The sequence below is a fragment of the Phyllobates terribilis genome, unplaced genomic scaffold (assembly GCF_046119375.1).
Source record: "Phyllobates terribilis strain yellow unplaced genomic scaffold, ASM4611937v1 Scaffold_8__6_contigs__length_399053987, whole genome shotgun sequence".
NCBI classification, from domain to species: domain Eukaryota; kingdom Metazoa; phylum Chordata; class Amphibia; order Anura; family Dendrobatidae; genus Phyllobates; species Phyllobates terribilis.
Window position 1 is genome coordinate 158836734 of NW_027362768.1, and position 25939 is coordinate 158862672.

The following is a 25939-nucleotide window of genomic DNA, read 5'->3' on the forward strand; positions in this document are numbered from 1 at the left end:
AATTTCATAAGTTACTTTTATTGACAAATGCATAACGTTTATGCAAAGACAATATTTGATTTCCCTTATTTTTCAAGACTTCACCCTGACAGCTGTAGATAAAATCTAAGAAAAGCTGATCACAAGTTGTCCACCTGCTTTTTCAGGAAGAAGTACAGGTTCTCAAGTGGATTGAGATCTGGGGGGTTTTCTGGCCTTGGACCCAAAATGTCACTCTTTTGGTTCACCTGCTTGGGTATCACTTTTGCCTTGTTTCATGCTTTCCAGCATGTTGGAGACCATCACCACATTGCTCCTGGATCGTTGCTCTTGGTCATTTAAATTACTTTTATTCATGGCCTTGCTCTTAGGTAAAATTGTGAGTGAGCCCCACAAATGAATAATCAAAGGCTGCTTTAATATTGGATGACACAGGATTCGTGCTAGTGCTCACCTTTTCTTTGTATTACTCTTCCAAACAGTCTGAAGGGGGCTTCATAGACCACCGCTGTCACTGTGCTTCCTGCAGAATGTCAGTCTGTCCTCGATGGCTTTAGGCCCAGGCTTCCATTACCATTGAGCACCAGGGAAGGTGGGTATAACTGAGCTGTTAGTAGTAAATCTGTGCATATTTTTGCAGCAAACATACTACCTTCACAATGAGAATCTGTATTATTATACTGGCATTAGGAGCAGCTTTACATACTCTGAACACTTTGAGGAAATTGATAATGGAGATTTACTGTAAGGCTATGTGCGCACAATCAGAATTTGAAGCTGAAATCTGTGGTTTTGAAGCGTTTTTGTACATAAATGAATGCTTTTTGGAGCTTAAAAATTATTTGGGACATTGCTTAAACCCTTGGATTACCTTCAGAACTGGGCTGAGTATATTGGTTAAATGATTAAAGAATGTCTGTTGTATTTCAAATAAAGTGTTTGCTCTGTGTGTTTATTTAACGCTTTACTTTATCTTTAATTAGGTTTGGCCATGAAAGGGTCTGATACCTTGTCATCACCAAACAAAAGAGCTAGGTGTCAGCTGATCCCATTCACCCAATCTTATTAGTATTCCCATTCATGTAATTTATGCAACAGCTGTGAGCTGCTATTTTTAGCCTAGGAACGTGCCATTTGCAAACATGGTCCGTGGCCATTAACAGCTCATAGCTGTTTTATTAGCTGCTACGTCCCATGAACAGCAACAAGCAGCGCTTTGGAAACAGCGCATTTTTGCTGCGTCCAAAACGCGGCGTTCTAATGTCGTACTTTTGTTGTCGGTACATGTGAATCCACCGCATATGACACTTCAATCAGTCAGAATCTGCAGTGGAGACTAGCGTGTCCGGTACAGGAATTGACATTCTACGGGTGAGTTTGGGTACGTGGCCACGGTCAGGGGCCGCTGCAGGTTTGACGCTGCGTGATTATACAACACCAAACCTACAGTGTCCAGATGTTACAGCATAGTGGATGGGATCTCTAGAAATCCCATGTCCACTATGTGCGCATCAAAGGCTGTGAATCACCTGTGGACACTGCCATGCGGCGCGTCTTTCAGGACCGCAGCATGTCATATTCTCTTGTGGAGTTGCTAGTCTCCGCAACAGAAATTTGACCACTAGTATGTATTGACTGCGGTAAATCAACATGGTTCAGTGAACACATGTGGATTTACTTGCGTTCAATAGAATGCAATGTTTTTGACACAAAAAATATGCGTCCAAAGCGCTGCTACGTCCGGATCGTGGGCACAAAGCCTAAAGTTTAAAAATAAATGGCGTGGGCTCCCGCGTTATTTTTATAACCAGCAGAGGGAAAGCCGACCGCTGGGGGCTGATATTAGTAGCCGGGGAAGGAGCCATTAGCCAAAAATGTTCCCTGGCTATTAATATCAGCTCACAGCTGTTTGTTTAGCTTTTACTGGCTAGATTACAGGGGGACCCCAGAAAAAAACTGACGTGGTGTTCCCCTATAAAATCTAACCAGAAAAGGCTAAACGGACAGCTGCGGGCTGATATTATTAGCCAGGGACGGGGCCATGGATACTAGCCCCCTCCGCGGCTATTAATATCACCCCTCAGCAGTCCCAGAAATGGCACATCCATAAGATGTGCCAAATCTGGCTCTTAGCTTCCGCTCTTCCCACTGCCCTGTAGCGGTGGCGAAAGGGGTTGGGGTTCACATCAGCCTTGTATTGGCGGCTGATGTGAAGCCCAGGTTAGTAATGGAGGGCGTCTATAAGATGCCCCCATTACTAACCACATAGTAAAGTTATCGTCGCCTTTTCATTAAATGCACGGCCAGAATAAATTATTTTAATGAAATAAAAAAAACAGTTTTAATTTTTTTTATTGCACTCTGTCCACAAAGCCATCGATCTTCTGAAAAAAAAAGCAAAAAAAACCAACCATATCCCTCACCTGTCCGCCGTCAACGACGCAGTCCACGATTACCACCAACAATTGTCCCTCGGCGATCCGGATCACAGCAATGTATACTGACAGGGGTGTAAAATCAATCCTGTCAGTATACATGCTGCTGCAGGAGGTCACTGGGGTTCATCAGCTGAAGATCAGCTCCGGTGAGTTCAACACCATGGGAACATTCTTGAGAATGTTCCCAAGGTGAGGTCACATGAGCGATCAGCTGTTCGCTCACGTGATCGCAGGTCCCGGCAGCACAGTACACTGCTGGGAGTGAGCCGCCAGGAGGAGAGCACCGCCTGGACCGAGCACCAGGGGGCCGCCGGATTGGTGAGTATAAGTTTTTTTTTTTAATTTTTATTTTTAAATTGTTTTTTTTTAACGCTGGCTCGGCAGAGCAGACTACTACTCAACCCCCCACACCCTCTCCCACCCCAGCTGGATGAGAGGAGTAGTAGTCCTCCCCCGACCCGGGTACCACACGCACCGCGTCTCCGCCGCGAATTCGCGCATATTGGGTTTAATTGAAACGCAGCAAATCCGCAGGTATAGACAGTATACCTGCAGTTCAGTTCAAGTCAATGGGCGGGAATTCGCAGCGGAAACGCCCGAACAATGGTCATGCTTTGGTTTTTACCGCAATGGTAATCCTGAGTGGAAATTCCCGCATCATGTGCTCCGCACATCAGGATTACCATTGCAATAGCTGGCAGACCGATTAACAAACATTTTTGCAGCGTTTCCGCGGCGAAAAAAACGCCGAAATGCAGTAAAAATGCTATCAGCCTTTTGCTGCAATCTGTAGAATATGAAGTGATAACTTGTCTCTATATAAATAGTAAAGGTGCAGCATCACTACTGAGCCAGATGAAGGCGCTCTAATAAAACACAAACCCTAATAAACAATGCAGGTGAAGGGCCAATACTGGTCAGAGTAATCTGTAGTCACAGGCGATGGTTGAGATTATGAAGAACAATTGTCCCTTTAGAAATCTATAATCAGATATTTATAATGGCGTAAAATCCTCATAATCTAACATTATAGTGAGATTTCAGTCCAAGCGATTCTCTAACACTTTGAACAATAATGGAGACAGTTGCTGTTCGGGGGGTTAGTGGTTCGCTTTGGGGTCCTGCAGAGTCGACTGATCTGTGGCGGCTTGGGGATGAGACATCACATACTGAAATGAGATTACAAGTCAATGGTGATCTATTCTGCAATACCCATGTATAACATTGCAGATCCACACCGCACTACAAGCCCCAGCATGCATGTATCACACATGATCGGATAATAGCAGGCTTAGATACGGCATGATACAGGCTGAGCGTTTCTCTCTGCACTCCTCTTACCTTTCGGTACCAGCTGACTAGGAGACTCTTGAACGTTTCCGGCCGCTGCGTTCCTGGGCCGAGCTCTGCTACCTTCCTCCCGCTCGGCTGTGCGGTGTATGAGGTGATGGCGGCCTCCGGTATATACGTCAGGTTTACATCCTATAGGAGTGCACAGCGTCAGAAGTCTGTCACTGTGTGATTCGCAGTGTCCTCTGTACTTACCTGCGGATTGTAGGCTGTCACCTCCTCCTGGCGTCGACCATCTGCGATCCGCACAATGACAGACGCCGCCGCTAACCTGACAATCTGTAAGGGGCAATATGGCTTCTTATAGTCTGCTACTATGTAACTGGCAGATTAACAGCACCTTACCATATTATGGTCTCGCAATCTGTCACCTTTTTTTCTTTATTATTATGAAACCAACCCCCGTGTCGCAGTCCGTGCCCCTCGGCCTCGGGAGCTTTCCTTACCGTGTTTTTCTCTTCCAACTCCTGCAATTTTTCTCTACAACTTCCTGACCGCAGGGAGCGTAACGCAGTCTAAGGAGGGAGAGGTCACACATTAGTAATAGCTGATCTGTGTGATGCTGATATTGAAAAATTTGATACTCATAGAAGGTTGCAAACTAGAGCGTTTAATTACAGGTGCGATCCACAGTTAATGCATTACGTTTCGATCACACCATGGACCTTCATCAGATGCACAGATTGCCTTTTTCTCCTCAATCTCCATCTATGGCAGAGCGAAGCTCCTTATGTCTAGCGAGGCATCTCCGTGGCTCCGTCTTTTTCTCAATCTCTATGGAAATCTGTGGTCTGATGGAGACGTAATGCATTAACTGTGGCGTGCACCTGTAAAACGCTCTACTTTACAACTTTCTATGCGTGCCAAGGGTTTCAACATTGCTTCATTACGGGATGAGACCCTACTTGAGCATCAACCATTAACGTGAGGCCCTTGTCTCGTCCTTATGATACTTTCCCCTTATCTGGGAGCACACGTGACGTTGCTTTATGAACTGACACAATTCTCTAATAAAGGGGTCCCTGACCACATCAAGTATCTGTCTGATCACATAGTATATTCATAAAGTGTTACTATTCTGACAGGATGCAGATGGTGATTTGATTACACACAAGTCCGTGGCTCGGAGATTGTGGGAGATTTTCTTTGGTGAGTTGTGCGGATGAGAGGAAGCATTACTCAGTGGCTGAACATACTAATCAGAAGGGTTGTGGTTACCTGACTGGGGGCTCCTTGGTACAGGGGCAGCTGGTACACCCCCAGGTTACAGTAAGTTCTGTAGAAGACCCCCAGTGCTGTCCATGCCTGTGCCTCCGGTCTGAACGCTGGTACTGATCCCTGCGATGATAATTCAGGCCGGGTCTGTTCAGAATCTGGGCTTATCGCCTCTGATTCTTGTGTCACAATCTCATGCAGATGGATTATGATGGTCAGATGTTTCTGGAATATTCTGCGGGTGAAGGTCTACGTGATGAGACAACAACGAGGGTTAGATTACTGCAAATATGGACCCAGCATGTCCGGGAGCTAGGCTATAAGGGAGGTAGAATGAAGGGATAGCGAGGAAGATGGCGGATCTACAGGGCACAGGGATAGCGAGGAAGATGGCGGATCTACAGGGCACAGGGATAGCGAGGAAGATGGCGGATCTACAGGGCACAGGGATAGCGAGGAAGATGGCGGATCTACAGGGCACAAGGATAGCGCGGAAGATGGCGGATCTACAGGGCACAGATATAGCGGGGGATGATGGCGGCTCTACAGGGCACAGGGATAGCGAGGAAGATGGCGGATCTACAGGGCACAGGGATAGCGAGGAAGATGGCAGATCTACAGGGCACAAGGATAGCGAGGAAGATGGCGGATCTACAGGGCACAGATATAGCGGGGGATGATGGCGGATCTACAGGGCACAGGGATAGCGGGGGATGATGGCGGATCTACAGGGCACAGATATAGCGGGGGATGATGGCGGATCTACAGGGCACAGGGATAGCGAGGAAGATGGCGGATCTACAGGGCACAGATATAGCGGGGGATGATGGCGGATCTACAGGGCACAGATATAGCGGGGGATGATGGCGGATCTACAGGGCACAGGGATAGCGAGGAAGATGGCAGATCTACAGGGCACATGGATAGCGAGGAAGATGGCGGATCTACAGGGCACAGGGATAGCGGGGAAGATGGCAGATCTACAGGGCACATGGATAGCGAGGAAGATGGCGGCTCTACAGGGCACAGGGATAGCGGGGATGATGGCGGCTCTACAGGGCACAGGGATAGCGGGATGATGGCGGCTCTACAGGGCACAGGGATAGCGGGGATGATGGCAGCTCTACAGGGCACAGGGATAGCGGGGATGATGGCAGCTCTACAGGGCACAGGGATAGCGGGGGATGATGGCGGCTCTACAGGGCACAGGGATAGCGGGGAAGATGGCGGCTCTACAGGGATAGCGGGGATGATGGCGGATCTACAGGGCACAGGGATAGCGGGGATGATGGCAGATCTACAGGGCACAGGGATAGCGGGGATGATGGCGGCTCTACAGGGCACAGGGATAGCGAGGAAGATGGCGGCTCTACAGGGCACGGGGATAGCGGGGATGATGGCAGATCTAGAGGGCACAGGGATAGCAGGGATGATGGCAGATCTACAGGGCACAGGGATAGCGGGGATGATGGCGGCTCTAAAGGGCACAGGGATAGCGAGGAAGATGGCGGCTCTACAGGGCACAGGGATAGCGAAGAAGATGGCGGATCTACAGGGCACAGGGATAGCGGGGGATGATGGCGGCTCTACAGGGCACAGGGATATCGGGGAAAATGGCGGATCTACAGGGCACAGGGATAGCGGGGATGATGACGGCTCTACAGGGCACAGGGATAGCGGGGAAGATGGCGGCTCTACAGGGATAGCGGGGATGATGGCAGATCTAGAGGGCACAGGGATAGCGGGGATGATGGCAGATCTACAGGGCACAGGGATAGCGGGGATGATGGCGGCTCTACAGGGCACAGGGATAGCGAGGAAGATGGCGGCTCTACAGGGCACGGGGATAGCGGGGATGATGGCAGATCTAGAGGGCACAGGGATAGCGGGGATGATGGCGGCTCTACAGGGCACAGGGATAGCGAGGAAGATGGCGGCTCTACAGGGCACAGGGATAGCGAAGAAGATGGCGGATCTACAGGGCACAGGGATAGCGGGGGATGATGGCGGCTCTACAGGGCACAGGGATATCGGGGAAAATGGTAGATCTACAGGGCACAGGGATAGCGGGGATGATGGCGGCTCTACAGGGCACAGGGATAGCGAGGAAGATGGCGGCTCTACAGGGCACAGGGATAGCGAAGAAGATGGTGGATCTACAGGGCACAGGGATAGCGGGGGATGATGGCGGCTCTACAGGGCACAGGGATATCGGGGAAAATGGCGGATCTACAGGGCACAGGGTTAGCGGGGATGATGGCGGCTCTACAGGGCACGGGGATAGCGGGATGATGGCGGATCTACAGGGCACAAGTATAGCAGGGATGACGGCAGCTCTATAGGGCACAGGGATATCAAGGAAGATGGTGGATCTACAGGGCACAGGGATATCAAGGAAGATGGCGGATCTACAGGGCACAGGGATAGCAGGATGATGGCGGATCTACAGGGCACAGGGATAGCGGGATGATGGCGGATCTACAGGGCACAGGGATAGCGGAGGATGATGGCGGATCTACAGGGCACGGATACCGAGGAAGATGGCGGATCTACAGGGCACAGGGATAGCGGGATGATGGTGGATCTACAGGGCATTGAACTAGCAGGATGGTGGAAGATTTGCATGGGATATGGAGAGAAGGATTATGGCTGATCTGCAGGACACTGAGAAAGCAGAATTTTCTATAGGGCACTAGGGCGCAGGTTTATTGCAGATTTGCAGGGCGGTGGATAACCGGATGTAACTTCACAGCTGAGCAGAACTTACATCCAACTCACCATGAATCCATCTTTCCACACCGGACAACTCTGATCACTACTCAGATCGATGTCGTGCACGGTGGTGGCGCGGTCGTACCGCATCCAGGGGTGCCCGTAATAACCCGCTGCCGGTGGGTTTAAGCAAATGTGCGCAAAGGTGAAACCCAACCATGGTAAATTCCGGGCTGCGTCTACTGAGACCTGGAGAGATGGGTAAACAGACAGGAGGATTTGTTTTTTGCACTCTGGTCATTACAACACAACCCATATTGTAAGAGACTGTAGCGTTTTGTATAGATTCATCACTTGTGAGATCGCACCTTTAGTCCTGATGTGACAAGGTAGGGGGAGACGCAGCACAGCTGGAAGGGTCGGGGGACTTCCGTAATCCCCGCAAAAGTCTTATTCACCCAATCAATAAGGAGCTCGTCTGTCACCAGACCCTGAGCGGAGCTGCCGGCGAGCAGAGGAATCACCTCCCTGACCTGGACCACCGACCTGCACACACCGAACAGACAGCACATGGAGATACCAGCAGCAGATATCAGATACGACTATTGGGGGAACGTTACCAAACAATTATTCCATATTTCTCAGATAGAAAACTCGCAAATACCGGGACTCGCCATATCTGTACCAAAATAATTGTGACTTTTTACTAAACTTAAATAATTTAAAGCACAAAGCTAAGTCTGTTCATGGCGTGCGGACAGCAGAGGGTGTGCCAAACTTATCATCCAGTACTGATCTTGTATTATACTCCAGAGCTGCACTCACTATTCTGCTGGTGCAGTCACTGTGTACATACATTACATTACTGATCCTGTACTGATCCTGAGTTACATCCTGTATTATACTCCAGAGCTGCACTCATCATTCTGCTGGTACAGTCACTGTGTACATACATTACATTACTGATCCTGTACTGATCCTGAGTTACATCTTGCATTATACTGCAGAGCTGCACTCACTATTCTACTGGTACAGTCACTGTGTACATACATTACATTACTGAACCTGTACTGATACTGAGTTACAGCCTCTATTATACTCCAGAGCTGCACTCACTATTCTGCTGGTGGAGTCACGGTGTACATACATTACATTACTGATCCAGTACTGAGCCTGAGTTACATCCTGTATTATCCCCCAGAGCTGCACTCACTATTCTGCTGGTGCAGTCACTGTGTACATACATTACATTACTGATCCTGTACTGATCCTGAGTTATATCATGTATTATACTCCAGAGCTGCACTCACTATTCTGCTGGTGCAGTCACTGTGTACATACATTACATTACTTATCCTGTACTGATCCTGAGTTACATCCTGTATTATACTCTAGAGCTGTACTCACTATTCTGCTGGTGGAGTCACTGTGTACATACATTACATTACATTACTTATCCTGTACTGATCCTGAGTTACATCCTGTATTATACCCCAGAGCTGCACTCACTATTCTGCTGGTGCAGTCACTGTGTACATACATTACATTACTGATCCTGTACTGATCCTGAGTTACATCCTGTATTATACCCCAGAGCTGCACTCACTATTCTGCTGGTGCAGTCACTGTGTACATACATTACATTACTGATCCTGAGTTACATCCTGTATTATACTACAGAGCTGCACTCACTATTCTGCTGGTGCAGTCACTGTGTACATACATTACATTACTGATCCTGTACTGATCCTGAGTTACATCCTGTATTATACTCTAGAGCTGCACTCACTATTCTGCTGGTGCAGTCACTGTGTACATACATTACATTACTGATCCTGTACTGATCCTGAGTTACATCCTGTATTATACCCCAGAGCTGCACTCACTATTCTGCTGGTGCAGTCACTGTGTACATACATTACATTACTGATCCTGAGTTACATCCTGTATTATACTCCAGAGCTGCACTCACTATTCTGCTGGTGCAGTCACTGTGTACATACATTACATTACTGATCCTGTACTGATCCTGAGTTACATCCTGTATTATACTCTAGAGCTGCACTCACTATTCTGCTGGTGCAGTGATAAATATCTCACCTGTTCCCCATTGCCCGGTACAGCTGAGTCTCCCCTGGGGTGGGGTGAGCTGTTCTGGAGAAGTACACCCCCTGAGAGTATTCAGGACGCCCCCTAGTGGTGGTTGTGGTTCCAGCCTTCATGATGCTGAGTAATAGTGTGGCACAGGGCACGATGCTGCACAAACATGGAAGGGAGAGAACATGAAATGGATATTTTCATGTTAAAGGGATTGTACACTACCTGGATAACCCCATTTTAAAATAAGAAAATAAGTAGTTCCCCCTTGGAAAATAAAGTAACACATTCACCTTCTGCAGCGATGTCAGCGCCGGGGATCGCTTGACATTGTGATGCGACTTCAGCCCTGCAGTCAATCAGCGGCCGCCCGCAGGCAGCAGTGAGAGCGCAGCAGCCGCTGATCGCAGGGCTGACACGGGATAACAATGTCCCAGGAGACCGCCGAGGGCCGACAGTACTGGAATGGCGTTGGAGGGGAGTCGGTGTTATTTTTATTTTACAAGGGCGATTACTTTATTTATAGAGGGGTTGTCAGCTGATGGACGGCCCCTGTAATCGCACATTAGATGTGATTGCCGCCGCTGGTCTTCCTGGTCCAATTTTCTCAACATTGTAAAGATCTCTGCCTGATGTTGGTAAACACAAGACATATATTACAAGGATAAAAGCTTTTTCCGTACTAGTCCTAGTCCAAAAGTAGAAAAAAAAAACAACATTCTGAATACAATATATTGTTCTCTGTTATCAGCCAGGGGAAAAACTATTATGTTTCTTAATAGGATGAGCGACCCTAAATGCCTCCTTCCCTCCCATGATCACAAGGTAATGTCATATATCGCCAGTTCTCTCATTGCAACCTTTACTGTGTTATTCATGACTACAACTCTCATCATTCTCACCGTCCTGATGAGGTCAGTGACTCCACAGAAAATGCCTGGTCAGTGGGAGGGGGGAGGTGATAGACACGGATCTGGTGCGCACCTTCATTTAAGGAGACCTGGAAGATATGTGAGCGTCAGATTGGGAAATAGAGCGCAGCAGAGAAGAGAACCCTGACCATATAGAGTGTAGCAGAGAGGAGTACCCTGACCATATAGAGTGTAGCAGAGAGGAGTACCCTGACCACATAGAGTGCAGCAGAGAAGAGAACCCTGACCATATAGAGTGCAGCAGAGAGGAGTACCCTGACCACATAGAGTGTAGCAGAGAGGAGTACCCTGACCATATAGAGTGCAGCAGAGAGGAGTACCCTGACCATATAGAGTGCAGCAGAGAGGAGTACCCTGACCACATAGAGTGTAGCAGAGAGGAGTACCCTGACCATATAGAGTGCAGCAGAGAGGAGTACCCTGACCACATAGAGTGCAGCAGAGAGGAGTACCCTGACCACATACAGTGTAGCAGAGAGGAGTACCCTGACCACATAGAGTGCAGCAGAGAGGAGTACCCTGACCACATAGAGTGTAGCAGAGAGGAGTACCCTGACCATATAGAGTGCAGCAGAGAGGAGTACCCTGACCATATAGAGTGCAGCAGAGAGGAGTACCCTGACCACATAGAGTGTAGCAGAGAGGAGTACCCTGACCATATAGAGTGTAGCAGAGAGGAGTACCCTGACCATATAGAGTGCAGCAGAGAGGAGTACCCTGACCACATAGAGTGCAGCAGAGAGGAGTACCCTGACCACATAGAGTGTAGCAGAGAGGAGTACCCTGACCACATAGAGTGCAGCAGAGAGGAGTACCCTGACCACATAGAGTGTAGCAGAGAGGAGTACCCTGACCATATAGAGTGCAGCAGAGAGGAGTACCCTGACCACATAGAGTGCAGCAGAGAGGAGTACCCTGACCACATAGAGTGCAGCAGAGAGGAGTACCCTGACCACATAGAGTGTAGCAGAGAGGAGTACCCTGACCACATAGAGTGTAGCAGAGAGGTGTACCCTGACCACATAGAGTGCAGCAGAGAGGAGTACCCTGACCACATAGAGTGTAGCAGAGAGGAGTACCCTGACCACATAGAGTGCAGCAGAGAGGAGTACCCTGACCACATAGAGTGTAGCAGAGAGGTGTACCCTGACCACATAGAGTGCAGCAGAGAGGTGTACCCTGACCACATAGAGTGCAGCAGAGAGGAGTACCCTGACCACATAGAGTGCAGCAGAGAGGAGTACCCTGACCACATAGAGTGTAGCAGAGAGGTGTACCCTGACCACATAGAGTGCAGCAGAGAGGAGTACCCTGACCACATAGAGTGTAGCAGAGAGGTGTACCCTGACCACATAGAGTGCAGCAGAGAGGAGTACCCTGACCACATAGAGTGTAGCAGAGAGGTGTACCCTGACCAAATAGAGTGTAGCAGAGAGGAGTACCCTGACCACATAGAGTGCAGCAGAGAGGAGTACCCTGACCACATAGAGTGTAGCAGAGAGGAGTACCCTGACCACATAGAGTGCAGCAGAGAGGAGTACCCTGACCACATAGAGTGTAGCAGAGAGGTGTACCCTGACCAAATAGAGTGCAGCAGAGAGGAGTACCCTGACCACATAGAGTGCAGCAGAGAGGAGTACCCTGACCACATAGAGTGTAGCAGAGAGGAGTACCCTGACCACATAGAGTGCAGCTGAGAGGAGTACCCTGACCACATAGAGTGTAGCAGAGAGGTGTACCCTGACCAAATAGAGTGTAGCAGAGAGGAGTACCCTGACCACATAGAGTGTAGCAGAGAGGAGTACCCTGACCACATAGAGTGTAGCAGAGAGGTGTACCCTGACCACATAGAGTGTAGCAGAGAGGAGTACCCTGACCACATAGAGTGCAGCAGAGAGGAGTACCCTGACCACATAGAGTGTAGCAGAGAGGTGTACCCTGACCACATAGAGTGTAGCAGAGAGGAGTACCCTGACCACATAGAGTGTAGCAGAGAGGAGTACCCTGACCACATAGAGTGCAGCAGAGAGGAGTACCCTGACCACATAGAGTGTAGCAGAGAGGTGTACCCTGACCACATAGAGTGCAGCAGAGAGGAGTACCCTGACCACATAGAGTGCAGCAGAGAGGAGTACCCTGACCTAATCCTCATCACACAGCTGAAGGGTTTGTAATGGTCTCTTTAGACAGGTCTGTTTGATTGCTCTGTCGTTATCGGCAGCATGTCTCATTTACACAGGGCGATGTGCTGCCGAGAACAACGATTTGTATGCCAACATACAAATCAATGCATTTTGCTTGCTCATCGGGTGTGTGACGGCACCGATAATGGGGCACAGGTTTTCCCACAAACACTCGTCTTGGTTTCTCTGAAAGGACAACTACAGCGGATCAATGCCGGCAATCATCTGTGACGACTTTTCCTCTCCTGGACTCCAGGTTAAAGGGGTTGTCCACTACTTTTACATTGATTCCCTATCTTGACGGCGGAGCCCGGCAGGTGGGCATTTCCGGCTGCCGGCACTGATAACAGCTGATCGGCGGGGGTGCCGCGTGTGGGACCCCGGCTGATCATACATTGATGCCCTATCCTACGGATAGAGCATCAATGTAAAAGTAGTGGACAACGTCTTTAATGGTTTTCACTGATACACTGTCACAAACCGATCAGCTGTGCGAGCAGCACTATGTGAGGATAGTGTGCAGCCATTGTAAAGAACAAGCAAGCAGAAAACAGGACAAAGATGGGGCAGATTGTATCATTATTTCTAGGTCACTATATGGCACTATTATTTTAATTGTAGGACATTACAGTATTGTATTTACTAGGATGGGTGTACAATGCCCACTAGAGTCACTGTGGCCGTCCCACACAGGCAAATAAGTGTGCACACATACTACTGTCCTACAGAGAACACATAACAGTACTGTATATGTAGTGCCCAAAATATACCACTATACAGTGTGCACATAATGGCGCCATAAACTAATCATTATACCGCTGCTGGCACCATGATAAGATTATATTGCGGTTGGTGAAGGCCCATGTAAATTAGACGTCACCTGAATGTCTCCAGAATCAGTTTTCGGTGCCACAAGGGTTCCAGACTCGACAAAGATATTAATTGCTGCCCAACCAATGAGCGCCAGATCCAGGGTGAACCGATCTATGGTATAAACCTGGCAAACAGAAGGACGGAAAATCACCGTACGATAACACACGGCAGCGTAGAATCAGATATAGGGGTTGCTACCCCCCAAATACTACACAAATGAAAGAAGCCAGGGTCTCCACCCCCCTCCACCCCATGTCTGGTACCTTTAATAGCAGGGTGGCGGTCGGTGAGATGTTTGGACAATTAATCTTTATGGCGCAGTTATAAGATGGATGGAAAATGTCGCTGGTTAAATCGATCCCGGTGCAGATATCCGGTCCGATCCTGGGAAAAGAGAAGCCGCGAATCAGACGTCAGATACAATTATACGATTGCACATGCTTGGACCTTTTGGGAGTTTATTTGGGGAGCGTTCAATTGCCTACATGAAGTGGTCCTGAAGCTCAGATGACATCACAGGATCGGGAGTCCGGTGCAACCCAGTGACCGGCCGCTCTGTACGGCACAATCCTGGAGCTCAGGTGATATCCCAGGATCGGGAGTCCGATGCGGCCCACTGACCGGCCACTCTGTAAGGAACAATCCTGGAGCTCAGGTGATATCATAGGATCGGGAGTCCGATGCGGCCCACTGACCGGCCACTCTGTAAGGAACAATCCTGGAGCTCAGGTGATATCATAGGATTGGGGGTCCGATGCGGCCCACTCACCGGCCACTCTGTACGGAACAATCCTGGAGCTCAGGTGATATCCCAGGATCGGGAGTCCGATGCGGCCCACTGACCGGCCACTCTGTAAGGAACAATCCTGGAGCTCAGGTGATATCATAGGATCGGGGGTCTGGTGCGACCCACTGACCGGCCGCTCTGTACGGCACAATCCTGGAGCTCAGGTGATATCCCAGGATCGGGAGTCCGATGCGGCCCACTGACCGGCCACTCTGTAAGGAACAATCCTGGAGCTCAGGTGATATCATAGGATTGGGAGTCCGATGCGGCCCACTGACCGGCCACTCTGTACGGAACAATCCTGGAGCTCAGGTGATATCATAGGATCGGGGGTCCGGTGCGACCCACTGACCGGCCGCTCTGTACGGCACAATCCTGGAGCTCAGGTGATATCCCAGGATCGGGAGTCCGATGCGGCCCACTGACCGGCCACTCTGTACGGAACAATCCTGGAGCTCAGGTGATATCCCAGGATCGGGAGTCCGATGCGGCCCACTGACCGGCCACTCTGTAAGGAACAATCCTGGAGCTCAGGTGATATCATAGGATCGGGGGTCCGATGCGGCCCACTCACCGGCCACTCTGTACGGAACAATCCTGGAGCTCAGGTGATATCCCAGGATCGGGAGTCCAATGCAGCCCACTGACCGGCCACTCTGTACGGAACAATCCTGGAGCTCAGGTGATATCATAGGATCGGAGGTCCGGTGCGACCCACTGACCGGCCGCTCTGTACGGCACAATCCTGGAGCTCAGGTGATATCCCAGGATCGGGAGTCCGATGCGGCCCACTGACCGGCCACTCTGTACGGAACAATCCTGGAGCTCAGGTGATATCACAGGATTGGGGGTCTGGTGCGACCCACTGACCGGCCGCTCTGTACGGCAAAATCCTGGAGCTCAGGTGATATCCCAGGATCGGGAGTCCGATGCGGCCCACTGACCAGCCACTCTGTACGGAACAATCCTGGAGCTCATGTGATATCATAGGATCGGGGGTCCAATGGGGCCCACTGACCGGCCACTCTGTACGGAACAATCCTGGAGCTCAGGTGATATCCCAGGATCGGGAGTCCGATGCGGCTCACTGACCGGCCACTCTGTACGGAACAATCCTGGAGCTCAGGTGATATCACAGGATCAGGGGTCTGGTGCGACACACTGACCGGCCGCTCTGTACGGAACAATCCTGGAGCTCAGGTGATATCACAGGATGGGGGGTCCGGTGCGACCCACTGACCGGCCGCTCTGTACGGAACAATCCTGGAGCTCAGGTGATATCACAGATTAGGGGTCCGGTGTGACCCACTGACCGGCCGCTCTGTACGGCACAATCTTGGAGCTCAGGTGATATCATAGGATTGGGGGTCCGATGCGGCCCACTCACCGGCCACTGTGTACGGAACAATCCTGGAGCTCAGGTGATATCCCAGGATCGGGAGTCCGATGCGGCCCACTGACCGGCCACTCTGTAAGGAACAATCCTGGAGCTCAGGTGATATCATAGGATCGGGGGTCCGGTGAGACCCACTGACCGGCCGCTCTATACGGAACAATCCTGGAGCTCAGGTGATATCCCAGGATCGGGAGTCCGATGCGGCCCACTGACCAGCCACTCTGTACGGAACAATCTTGGAGCTCATGTGATATCATAGGATCGGGGGTCCAATGCGGCCCACTGACCGGCCACTCTGTACGGAACAATCCTGGAGCTCAGGTGATATCCCAGGATCGGGAGTCCGATGCGGCTCACTGACCGGCCACTCTGTACGGAACAATCCTGGAGCTCAGGTGATATCACAGGATCAGGGGACTGGTGCGACACACTGACCGGCCGCTCTGTACGGAACAATCCTGGAGCTCAGGTGATATCACAGGATGGGGGGTCCGGTGCGACCCACTGACCGGCTGCTCTGTACGGAACAATCCTGGAGCTCAGGTGATATCACAGGATTAGGGGTCCGGTGTGACCCACTGACCGGCCGCTCTGTACGGCATAATCTTGGAGCTCAGGTGATATCACAGGATTGGGCGTCCGGTGCGACCCACTGACTGGCCGCTCTGTACGGAACAATCCCGGAGCTCAGGTGATATCACAGGATCAGGGGTCTGGTGTGACACACTGACCGGCCGCTCTGTTGGAGCTCAGGTGATATCACAGGATTGGGCGTCCGGTGCGACCCACTGACCGGCCGCTCTGTACGGCACAATCCTGGAGCTCAGGTGATATCACAGGATTGGGCGTCCGGTGCGACCCACTGACCGGCCGCTCTGTGCGGCACAGTCCTGGAGCTCAGGTGGTATCACAGGATTGGGCCTTCGGTTAAACCCACTGACGGCACAGTCCTGGAGCCTCTGCTTACTGGTCATAGTTCTTGTCAAATATCCGTCCAGTGACTCGAGTGACCGTCACAGCGTCAGGCAGGAAGCGCGCGCCATCAATGAGGAGCCTGATGGTGTCTCCAGACCGGTAAGACTCTGCTGGGGGGACGCTCCGAGAGTGAGCGATATACACACCCTATACAAGAGACAGGCAGAATAATATACAATATACACAGGATGGAAAGTCACATTGTCCATGAGAGGCAGGCCTGGTCATAGGAGCTTACACACTGTATGGAGATACAAGAGGTGGTAGAGGAGTAAGGCTGTGTTCACACAATGAGTTTTTGATGTTACAGATTTCCTGCACCCATTAAGTAAAATAAGTTACTTGCGTTTTTTTCTACAGTACGCAGCGTAGAAAACTCATTGTGGGAATGTAGCCTAAAGGTTCATTTACACTGCGCGATATTCAGTAACAAGCGATCCTAGAAACACTCGCCTCCACGATATTCATGCAGGCAGCCGATCACCCGACGAACGAGCAAAACGCATGATCATCGAGAGAAAAGATCTTTGGGTTTGCCAAAAAGATCATCATTCTCAGCAGCACATTGTCCTGAGTAAACAAGACCTGTGCTGCCGATAACAGATCGTTCATCTGAAGCACTGCCTGCCGGTGTAAACAGAATATTAAACAAGACCTGTGCTGTTGATAACAGATCTTTTATCTGAAGCACTGCCTGCTGGTGTAAACAGAATATTAAACAAGACCTGTGCTGCCGATAACAGATCCTTCATCTGAAGCACTGCCTGCTGGTGTAAACAGAATATTAAACAAGACCTGTACTGTTGATAACAGATCTTTCATCTGAAGCACTGCCTGCTGGTGTAAACAGAATATTAAACAAGACCTGTGCTGCCGATAACAGATCCTTCATCTGAAGCACTGCCTGCTGGTGTAAACAGAATATTAAACAAGACCAGTGCTGCCGATAACAGATCCTTCATCTGAAGCACTGCCTGCTGGTGTAAACAGAATATTAAACAAGACCTGTGCTGCCGATAACAGATCGTTCATCTGAAGCACTGCCTGCTGGTGTAAACAGAATACTAAACAAGACCTGTACTGTCGATAACAGATCGTTCATCTGAAGCACTGCCTGCTGGTGTAAACAGAATATTAAACAAGACCTGTGCTGCCGATAACAGATCCTTCATCTGAAGCACTGCCTGCTGGTGTAAACAGAATATTAAACAAGACCTGTGCTGTCGATAACAGATCCTTCATCTGAAGCACTGCCTGCTGGTGTAAACAGAATATTAAACAAGACCTGTGCTGCTGATAACAGATCCTTCATCTGAAGCACTGCCTGCTGGTGTAAACAGAATATTAAACAAGACCTGTGCTGCTGATAACAGATCCTTCATCTGAAGCACTGCCTGCTGGTGTAAACAGAATATTAAACAAGACCTGTGCTGCCGATAACAGATCCTTCATCTGAAGCACTGCCTGCTGGTGTAAACAGAATATTAAACAAGACCTGTGCTGCTGATAACAGATCCTTCATCTGAAGCACTGCCTGCTGGTGTAAACAGAATATTAAACAAGACCTGTGCTGCTGATAACAGATCCTTCATCTGAAGCACTGCCTGCTGGTGTAAACAGAATATTAAACAAGACCTGTGCTGCTGATAACAGATCCTTCATCTGAAGCACTGCCTGCTGGTGTAAACAGAATATTAAACAAGACCTGTGCTGCCGATAACAGATCCTTCATCTGAAGCACTGCCTGCTGGTGTAAACAGAATATTAAACAAGACCTGTGATGTCGATAACAGATCCTTCATCTGAAGCACTGCCTGCTGGTGTAAACAGAATATTAAACAAGACCTGTGCTGTCGATAACAGATCCTTCATCTGAAGCACTGCCTGCTGGTGTAAACAGAATATTAAACAAGACCTGTGCTGCTGATAACAGATCCTTCATCTGAAGCACTGCCTGCTGGTGTAAACAGAATATTAAACAAGACCTGTGCTGCTGATAACAGATCCTTCATCTGAAGCACTGCCTGCTGGTGTAAACAGAATATTAAACAAGACCTGTGCTGTCGATAACAGATCCTTCATCTGAAGCACTGCCTGCTGGTGTAAACAGAATATTAAACAAGACCTGTGCTGCTGATAACAGATCCTTCATCTGAAGCACTGCCTGCTGGTGTAAACAGAATATTAAACAAGACCTGTGCTGCTGATAACAGATCCTTCATCTGAAGCACTGCCTGCTGGTGTAAACAGAATATTAAACAAGACCTGTGCTGCCGATAACAGATCCTTCATCTGAAGCACTGCCTGCTGGTGTAAACAGAATATTAAACAAGACCTGTGCTGTCGATAACAGATCCTTCATCTGAAGCACTGCCTGCTGGTGTAAACAGAATATTAAACAAGACCTGTGCTGCTGATAACAGATCCTTCATCTGAAGCACTGCCTGCTGGTGTAAACAGAATATTAAACAAGACCTGTGCTGCTGATAACAGATCCTTCATCTGAAGCACTGCCTGCTGGTGTAAACAGAATATTAAACAAGACCTGTGCTGCCGATAACAGATCCTTCATCTGAAGCACTGCCTGCTGGTGTAAACAGAATATTAAACAAGACCTGTGATGTCGATAACAGATCCTTCATCTGAAGCACTGCCTGCTGGTGTAAACAGAATATTAAACAAGACCTGTGCTGTCGATAACAGATCCTTCATCTGAAGCACTGCCTGCTGGTGTAAACAGAATATTAAACAAGAACTGTGCTGCTGATAACAGATCCTTCATCTGAAGCACGGCCTGCCGGTGTAAACAGAATATTAAACGAGTCCTGATCGGCAGTGGAATTGTGCTGCTGGTTGGTTGGTGTAAACAGACCTTAAAATTCTTGACCACTGGAGTTTACAATCTAGAGGAGATACCAGAAGTGGAGGAGTAAGGGTGCATTTACATTGACGGGAAGACCGATCTGTAATAGACCATTCAGTTGGCATAGGCTGCCATTGTTCTCGGCAGCACGAGTCCTGTTCATACAGGACAATGCGCTGCCGAGAATGATGATCGTTTGGACAAACGGAAAAATAATTTTACCCGACAAATGAGCATTATTCTTGCTGATCAGGTGATCGCCAGCCTGTTTTACCCTGCTCAATTATCGGGAAACAAGTGTTCCTAGCAATGCTTGTCCACAATAGTTTTGCAGCCTTAAGACGAGCATCTTAAGACTCCCGACTATAGGAATTTACAATCTATAAGGAAGGGATACAAGAGGAGGAGGATGGGTAATCTCACCTCCGGGAGGACGTTGGCATCGTCGTCATCTGTGATTGGAGTCTCGTCAGGAAAAGGGAAATCTGGTGGAACTGTGCTGAACATGCAGAGCTGTAACCTGGCGCCACCATATGGCTCAAAGATCTCTCCGTAGCCGTCTGGCCGCTAAGAAAAAGGCAATGACCTGAGTATACAGGCAGATGGAGCATGAAGCTACACAGTGGCCCCATATATTACACTGAAGTGTGAATGACGTGGTGTACGGATGAGTGACTCAACCGTGGCTGTGTTGTGGTGCTTCTCCCCCATGCTTTATAGTGCAGCACTGCTTTGTAGTATGTTGATAGTCTAGTTGCATAGATTTTGTATCAGAGCCCAAAAATCTTGCATTAAACCTCAACCTCATCTCTGTAATACCATGAACAGCCTGAGCCGGGATCCTGAAATACACTAATTTCCGCATGGGTGGGTGATGCAGCAGAGCTGAGCGCAGCCTGGACACGCACTACATCCGATTCCGATCTGTCTGATTTATTAACTATGAAACTCACAATGGCAGAGAGCTGGAGCACCGGGGGTCCCGGACTGTGGTAGAGGGGGAGATCATGAATTCCAGTGTTCCACTCGATATGGCGGCTTCCAGAATCGGCAGAACCTGAGGATGGCGGAAATGAAAGGGTTATCAGATACTGATGTATCTAAGCCTATCTTGTGTGATACCATCTGCTGAGCCCACTGCATGTTCTCTCACTATACTGTATGTGATACTGTCCACTGAGCCTACGTATCCAAGCATGTGTGATACTGTCAGCTGTTTTGATGGCATCTAAGCCCATCATGTGTGATACAGTCCGTAGTGTTGGTGTATCTAAGCCTATGATGTGTGATACAATCCCATGTTCACCTGCTCCAGGTCTGGTAAGTCTGACAACCGTCCAGGCTACAGCCCACTCTTCAGTGGCCAGCAATGGCTGCAGACTCTTCCGGTACTGCCATGGAGCCCAGGCGGTGCTGCCGCCCGGCCAGTGGTAGAACCGCAGCATCAGCAGCATATCGTCCTCGGGATCAACCTTGTTGAATACCGCCTGGAAGTGCAAAACAACAATATGTATCCGTTCCTAGCAGGCAGCAGAACTAGCCACTAGGGGCGCCATTCTTCTGAACATTATGTAATGCAGGAACATTCACAACAGTAATATCTCCAGAGAAATGTGGAGATTCCTGCCCTGTGATAGGGACGGCACTGCTGGGGGTCCGGGCACCGCATCAAGGGGTTGCTGAGGGTCTCTTCCTAAAACTGTGCCCACTTATAAGTGAGTATTTCCTGTAAATTGTTAGTGAGATGTATCCAAGACTCCGAGTGGAGATTGATTAAATTGTATTATCACACATCTTATCATAGAAACATTCACACCCAATCTGCCAACATAATATCACCATGCAGAATCTACCTCCTGCTCTCCGAAGATGAAGCAGCGGGCCTGGACTGAGGAGCTGACAGCCGACATAATGCAGGACATTCCCTTCCCACCAGTGCGAATTACCTGCAGGAGCAAATATCTATTAGGCAACAATATTCCTGTACATAAGAGCAGTATTATAGTAGTTATATTCTTGTACATAGGGGCAGTATTATAGTAGTTATATTCTTGTACATAGGGGCAGTATTATAGTAGTTATATTCTTGTACATAGGGGGCAGTATTATAGTAGTTATATTCTTGTACATAGGGGCAGTATTATAGTAGTTATATTCTTGTACATAGGGGCATTATTATAGTAGTTATATTCTTGTACATAGGAGCAGTATTATAGTAGTTATATTGTACATAGGAGCAGTATTATAGTAGTTATATTGTACATAGGGGCAGTATTATAGTAGTTATATTCTTGTACGTAGGAGCAGTATTATAGTAGTTATATTGTGCATAGGGGGCAGTATTATAGTAGTTATATTTTAGTACATAGGGGGCAGTATTATAGTAGTTATATTCTTGTACATAGGAGGCAGTATTATAGTAGTTATATTCTTGTACATAAGAGCAGTATTATAGTAGTTATATTCTTGTACATAGGAGCAGTATTATAGTAGTTATATTCTTGTACATAGGGGCAGTATTATAGTAGTTATATTCTTGTACATAGAGGGCAGTATTATAGTAGTTATATTCTTGTACATAGGGGCAGTATTATAGTAGTTATATTCTTATACATAGGAGCAGTATTATAGTAGTTATATTCTTGTACATAGGGGCAGTATTATAGTAGTTATATTCTTGTACATAGGAGCAGTATTATAGTAGTTATATTCTTGTACATAGGGGCAGTATTATAGTAGTTATATTCTTGTACATAGGAGCAGTATTATAGCAGTTATATTCTGGTACATAGGGGGCAGTATTATAGTAGTTATATTCTTGTACATAGGAGCAGTATTATAATAGTTATATTCTTGTACATAGGAGCAGTATTATAGTAGTTCCATTCTTGTACATAGGGGCAGTATTATAGTAGTTATATTCTTGTACATAGGAGCAGTATTATAGTAGTTATATTCTTGTACATAGAGGCAGTATTATAGTAGTTATATTCTTGTACATAGAGGCAGTATTATAGTAGTTATATTCTAGTACATAGGGTCAGTATTATAGTAGTTATATTCTAGTACATAAGGTCAGTATTATAGTAGTTATATTCTTGTACATAGGGAGCAGTATTATAGTAGTTATATTCTTGTACATAGCAGTATTATAGTAGTTATATTCTTGTACATAGGGGGCAGTATTATAGTAGTAATATTCTTGTACATAGGGAGCAGTATTATAGTAGTTATATTCTAGTACATAGGAGCAGTATTATAGTAGTTATATTCTTGTACATAGGGGCAGTATTATAGTAGTTATATTCTTGTACATAGAGGGCAGTATTATAGTAGTTATATTCTTGTACATAGGGGCAGTATTATAGTAGTTATATTCTTATACATAGGAGCAGTATTATAGTAGTTATATTCTTGTACATAGGGGCAGTATTATAGTAGTTATATTCTTGTACATAGGAGCAGTATTATAGTAGTTATATTCTTGTACATAGGGGGCAGTATTATAGTAGTTATATTCTTGTACATAGAGGGCAGTATTATAGTAGTAATATTCTTGTACATAGGGGCAGTATTATAGTAGTTATATTCTTGTACATAGGAGCAGTATTATAGCAGTTATATTCTGGTACATAGGGGGCAGTATTATAGTAGTTATATTCTTGTACATAGGAGCAGTATTATAGTAGTTATATTCTTGTACATAGGAGCAGTATTATAGTAGTTCCATTCTTGTACATAGGGGCAGTATTATAGTAGTTATATTCTTGTACATAGGAGCAGTATTATAGTAGTTATATTCTTGTACATAGAGGCAGTATTATAGTAGTTATATTCTTGTACATAGAGGCAGTATTATAGTAGTTATATTCTAGTACATAGGGTCAGTATTATAGTAGTTATATTCTAGTACATAAGGTCAGTATTATAGTAGTTATATTCTTGTACATAGGGAGCAGTATTATAGTAGTTATATTCTTGTACATAGCAGTATTATAGTAGTTATATTCTTGTACATAGGGGGCAGTATTATAGTAGTAATATTCTTGTACATAGGACGCAGTATTATAGTAGTTATATTCTAGTACATAGGGGCAGTATTATAGTAGTGATATTCTTGTACATAGGAGCAGTATTATAGTAGTTATATTCTTATACATAGGGGCAGGATTATAGCAGTTATATTCTTATACATAGGGGCAGGATTATAGCAGTTATATTCTTGTACATAGGGAGCAGTATTATAGTAGTTATATTCTTGTACATATGGGCAGTATTATAGTAGTTATATTCTTGTACATAGGGGCAGTATTATAGTAGTTATATTCTTGTACATAGGGGCAGTATTATAGTAGTTATATTCTAGTACATAGGGGGCAGTATTATAGTAGTTATATTCTTATACATAGGGGCAGTATTATAGTAGTTATATTCTTGTACATAGGAGCAGTATTATAGTAGTTATATTCTTGTACATAGGGGGCAGTATTATAGTAGTTATATTCTTGTACATAGGGGCAGTATTATAGTAGTTATATTCTTGTACATAGGAGCAGTATTATAGTAGTTATATTCTTGCACATAGGGGCAGTATTATAGTAGTTATATTCTTGTACATAGAGGCAGTATTATAGTAGTTATATTCTAGTACATAGGGTCAGTATTATAGTAGTTATATTCTAGTACATAAGGTCAGTATTATAGTAGTTATATTCTTGTACATAGGGAGCAGTATTATAGTAGTTATATTCTTGTACATAGCAGTATTATAGTAGTTATATTCTTGTACATAGGGAGCAGTATTATAGTAGTTATATTCTTGTACATAGGGGGCAGTATTATAGTAGTTATATTCTTGTACATAGGAACAGTATTATAGTAGTTATATTCTTGTACATAGGGACAATATTATAGTAGTTATATTCTTGTACATAGGGGAAGTGTTATAGTAGTTATATTCTTGTACATAAGGGCAGTATTATAGTAGTTATATTCTTGTACATAGTGGGCAGTATTATAGTAGTTATATTCTTGTACATAGGGGGTAGTATTATAGTAGTTATATTCTTGTACATAGGAGCAGTATTATAGTAGTTATATTCTTGTACATAGGGGGTAGTATTATAGTAGTTATATTCTTGTACATAGGAGCAGTATTATAGTAGTTGTATTCTTGTACATAGGGGGCAGTATTATAGTAGTTATATTCCTGTACATAGGGTGCAGTATTATAGTAGTTATGTTCTTGTACATAGCGGCAGTATTATAGTAGTTATATTCTTGTACATAGGGGCAGTATTATAGTAGTTATATTCTTGTAGATAGGGGCAGTATTATAGTAGTTATATTCTTGTACATAGTGGGCAGTATTATAGTAGTTATATTCTTGTACATAGGAGCAGTGTTATAGTAGTTATATTCCTGTACATAGGGTGCAGTATTATAGTAGTTATGTTCTTGTACATAGCGGCAGTATTATAGTAGTTATATTCTTGTACATAGGGGCAGTATTATAGTAGTTATATTCTTGTACATAGGGGCAGTATTATAGTAGTTATATTCTTGTAGATAGGGGACAGGGGACAGTATTATAGTAGTTATATTCTTGTACATAGGGGACAGTATTATAGCAGTTATATTCTTGTACATAGGGAGCAGTATTATAGTAGTTATATTCTTGTACATAGGGAGCAGTATTCTAGTAGTTATATTCTTGTACATAGGGGCAGTATTATAGTAGTTATATTCTTGTACATAGGGGGCAGTATTATAGTAGTTATATTCTTGTACATAGGGGGTAGTATTATAGTAGTTATATTCTTGTACATAGGAGCAGTATTATAGTAGTTATATTCTTGTACATAGGGACAGTATTATAGTAGTTCTATTCTTGTACATAGGGGCAGTATTATAGTAGTTATATTCTTGTACATAGGAGCAGTATTATAGTAGTTATATTCTTGTACATAGGGGAAGTGTTATAGTAGTTATATTATTGTACATAAGGGGCAGTATTATAGTAGTTATATTCTTGTACATAAGGGGCAGTATTATAGTAGTTATATTCTTGTACATAGGAGGAGTATAGTAGTTATATTCTTGTACATAGGAGCAGTATTATAGTAGTTATATTCTTGTA

The 25939-nt window shown here is 46.3% G+C and overlaps 1 protein-coding gene across 2 annotated transcripts in view; it reads right to left on the reverse strand.

Moving 5' to 3' along the window:
* Window positions 1-3460: 3460 nt before the first annotated feature.
* CCDC17 (coiled-coil domain containing 17) overlaps window positions 3461-25939 on the reverse strand; it is a 71217-nt gene continuing 48738 nt past the window's right edge. Inside the window, exons 17-32 of one of the 2 annotated variants that reach the window (XM_073643604.1) lie at window positions 21654-21746; window positions 21107-21287; window positions 20754-20857; window positions 20224-20367; window positions 16930-17084; window positions 14043-14163; window positions 13787-13903; window positions 10694-10791; window positions 9795-9950; window positions 8063-8240; window positions 7761-7943; window positions 4986-5231; window positions 4214-4282; window positions 3963-4046; window positions 3759-3899; window positions 3461-3586 (exon numbers count right to left, since the gene is read on the reverse strand). In XM_073643604.1, the coding sequence (XP_073499705.1) occupies window positions 3518-3586; window positions 3759-3899; window positions 3963-4046; window positions 4214-4282; window positions 4986-5231; window positions 7761-7943; window positions 8063-8240; window positions 9795-9950; window positions 10694-10791; window positions 13787-13903; window positions 14043-14163; window positions 16930-17084; window positions 20224-20367; window positions 20754-20857; window positions 21107-21287; window positions 21654-21746 (2139 nt within the window). In that variant the 3' untranslated portion in view covers window positions 3461-3517. Of the gene's footprint in view, window positions 3587-3758; window positions 3900-3962; window positions 4047-4213; window positions 4283-4985; window positions 5232-7749; window positions 7944-8062; window positions 8241-9794; window positions 9951-10693; window positions 10792-13786; window positions 13904-14042; window positions 14164-16929; window positions 17085-20223; window positions 20368-20753; window positions 20858-21106; window positions 21288-21653; window positions 21747-25939 lie in introns of those variants that run through there. The other variant, XM_073643605.1, reaches the window with a different exon arrangement.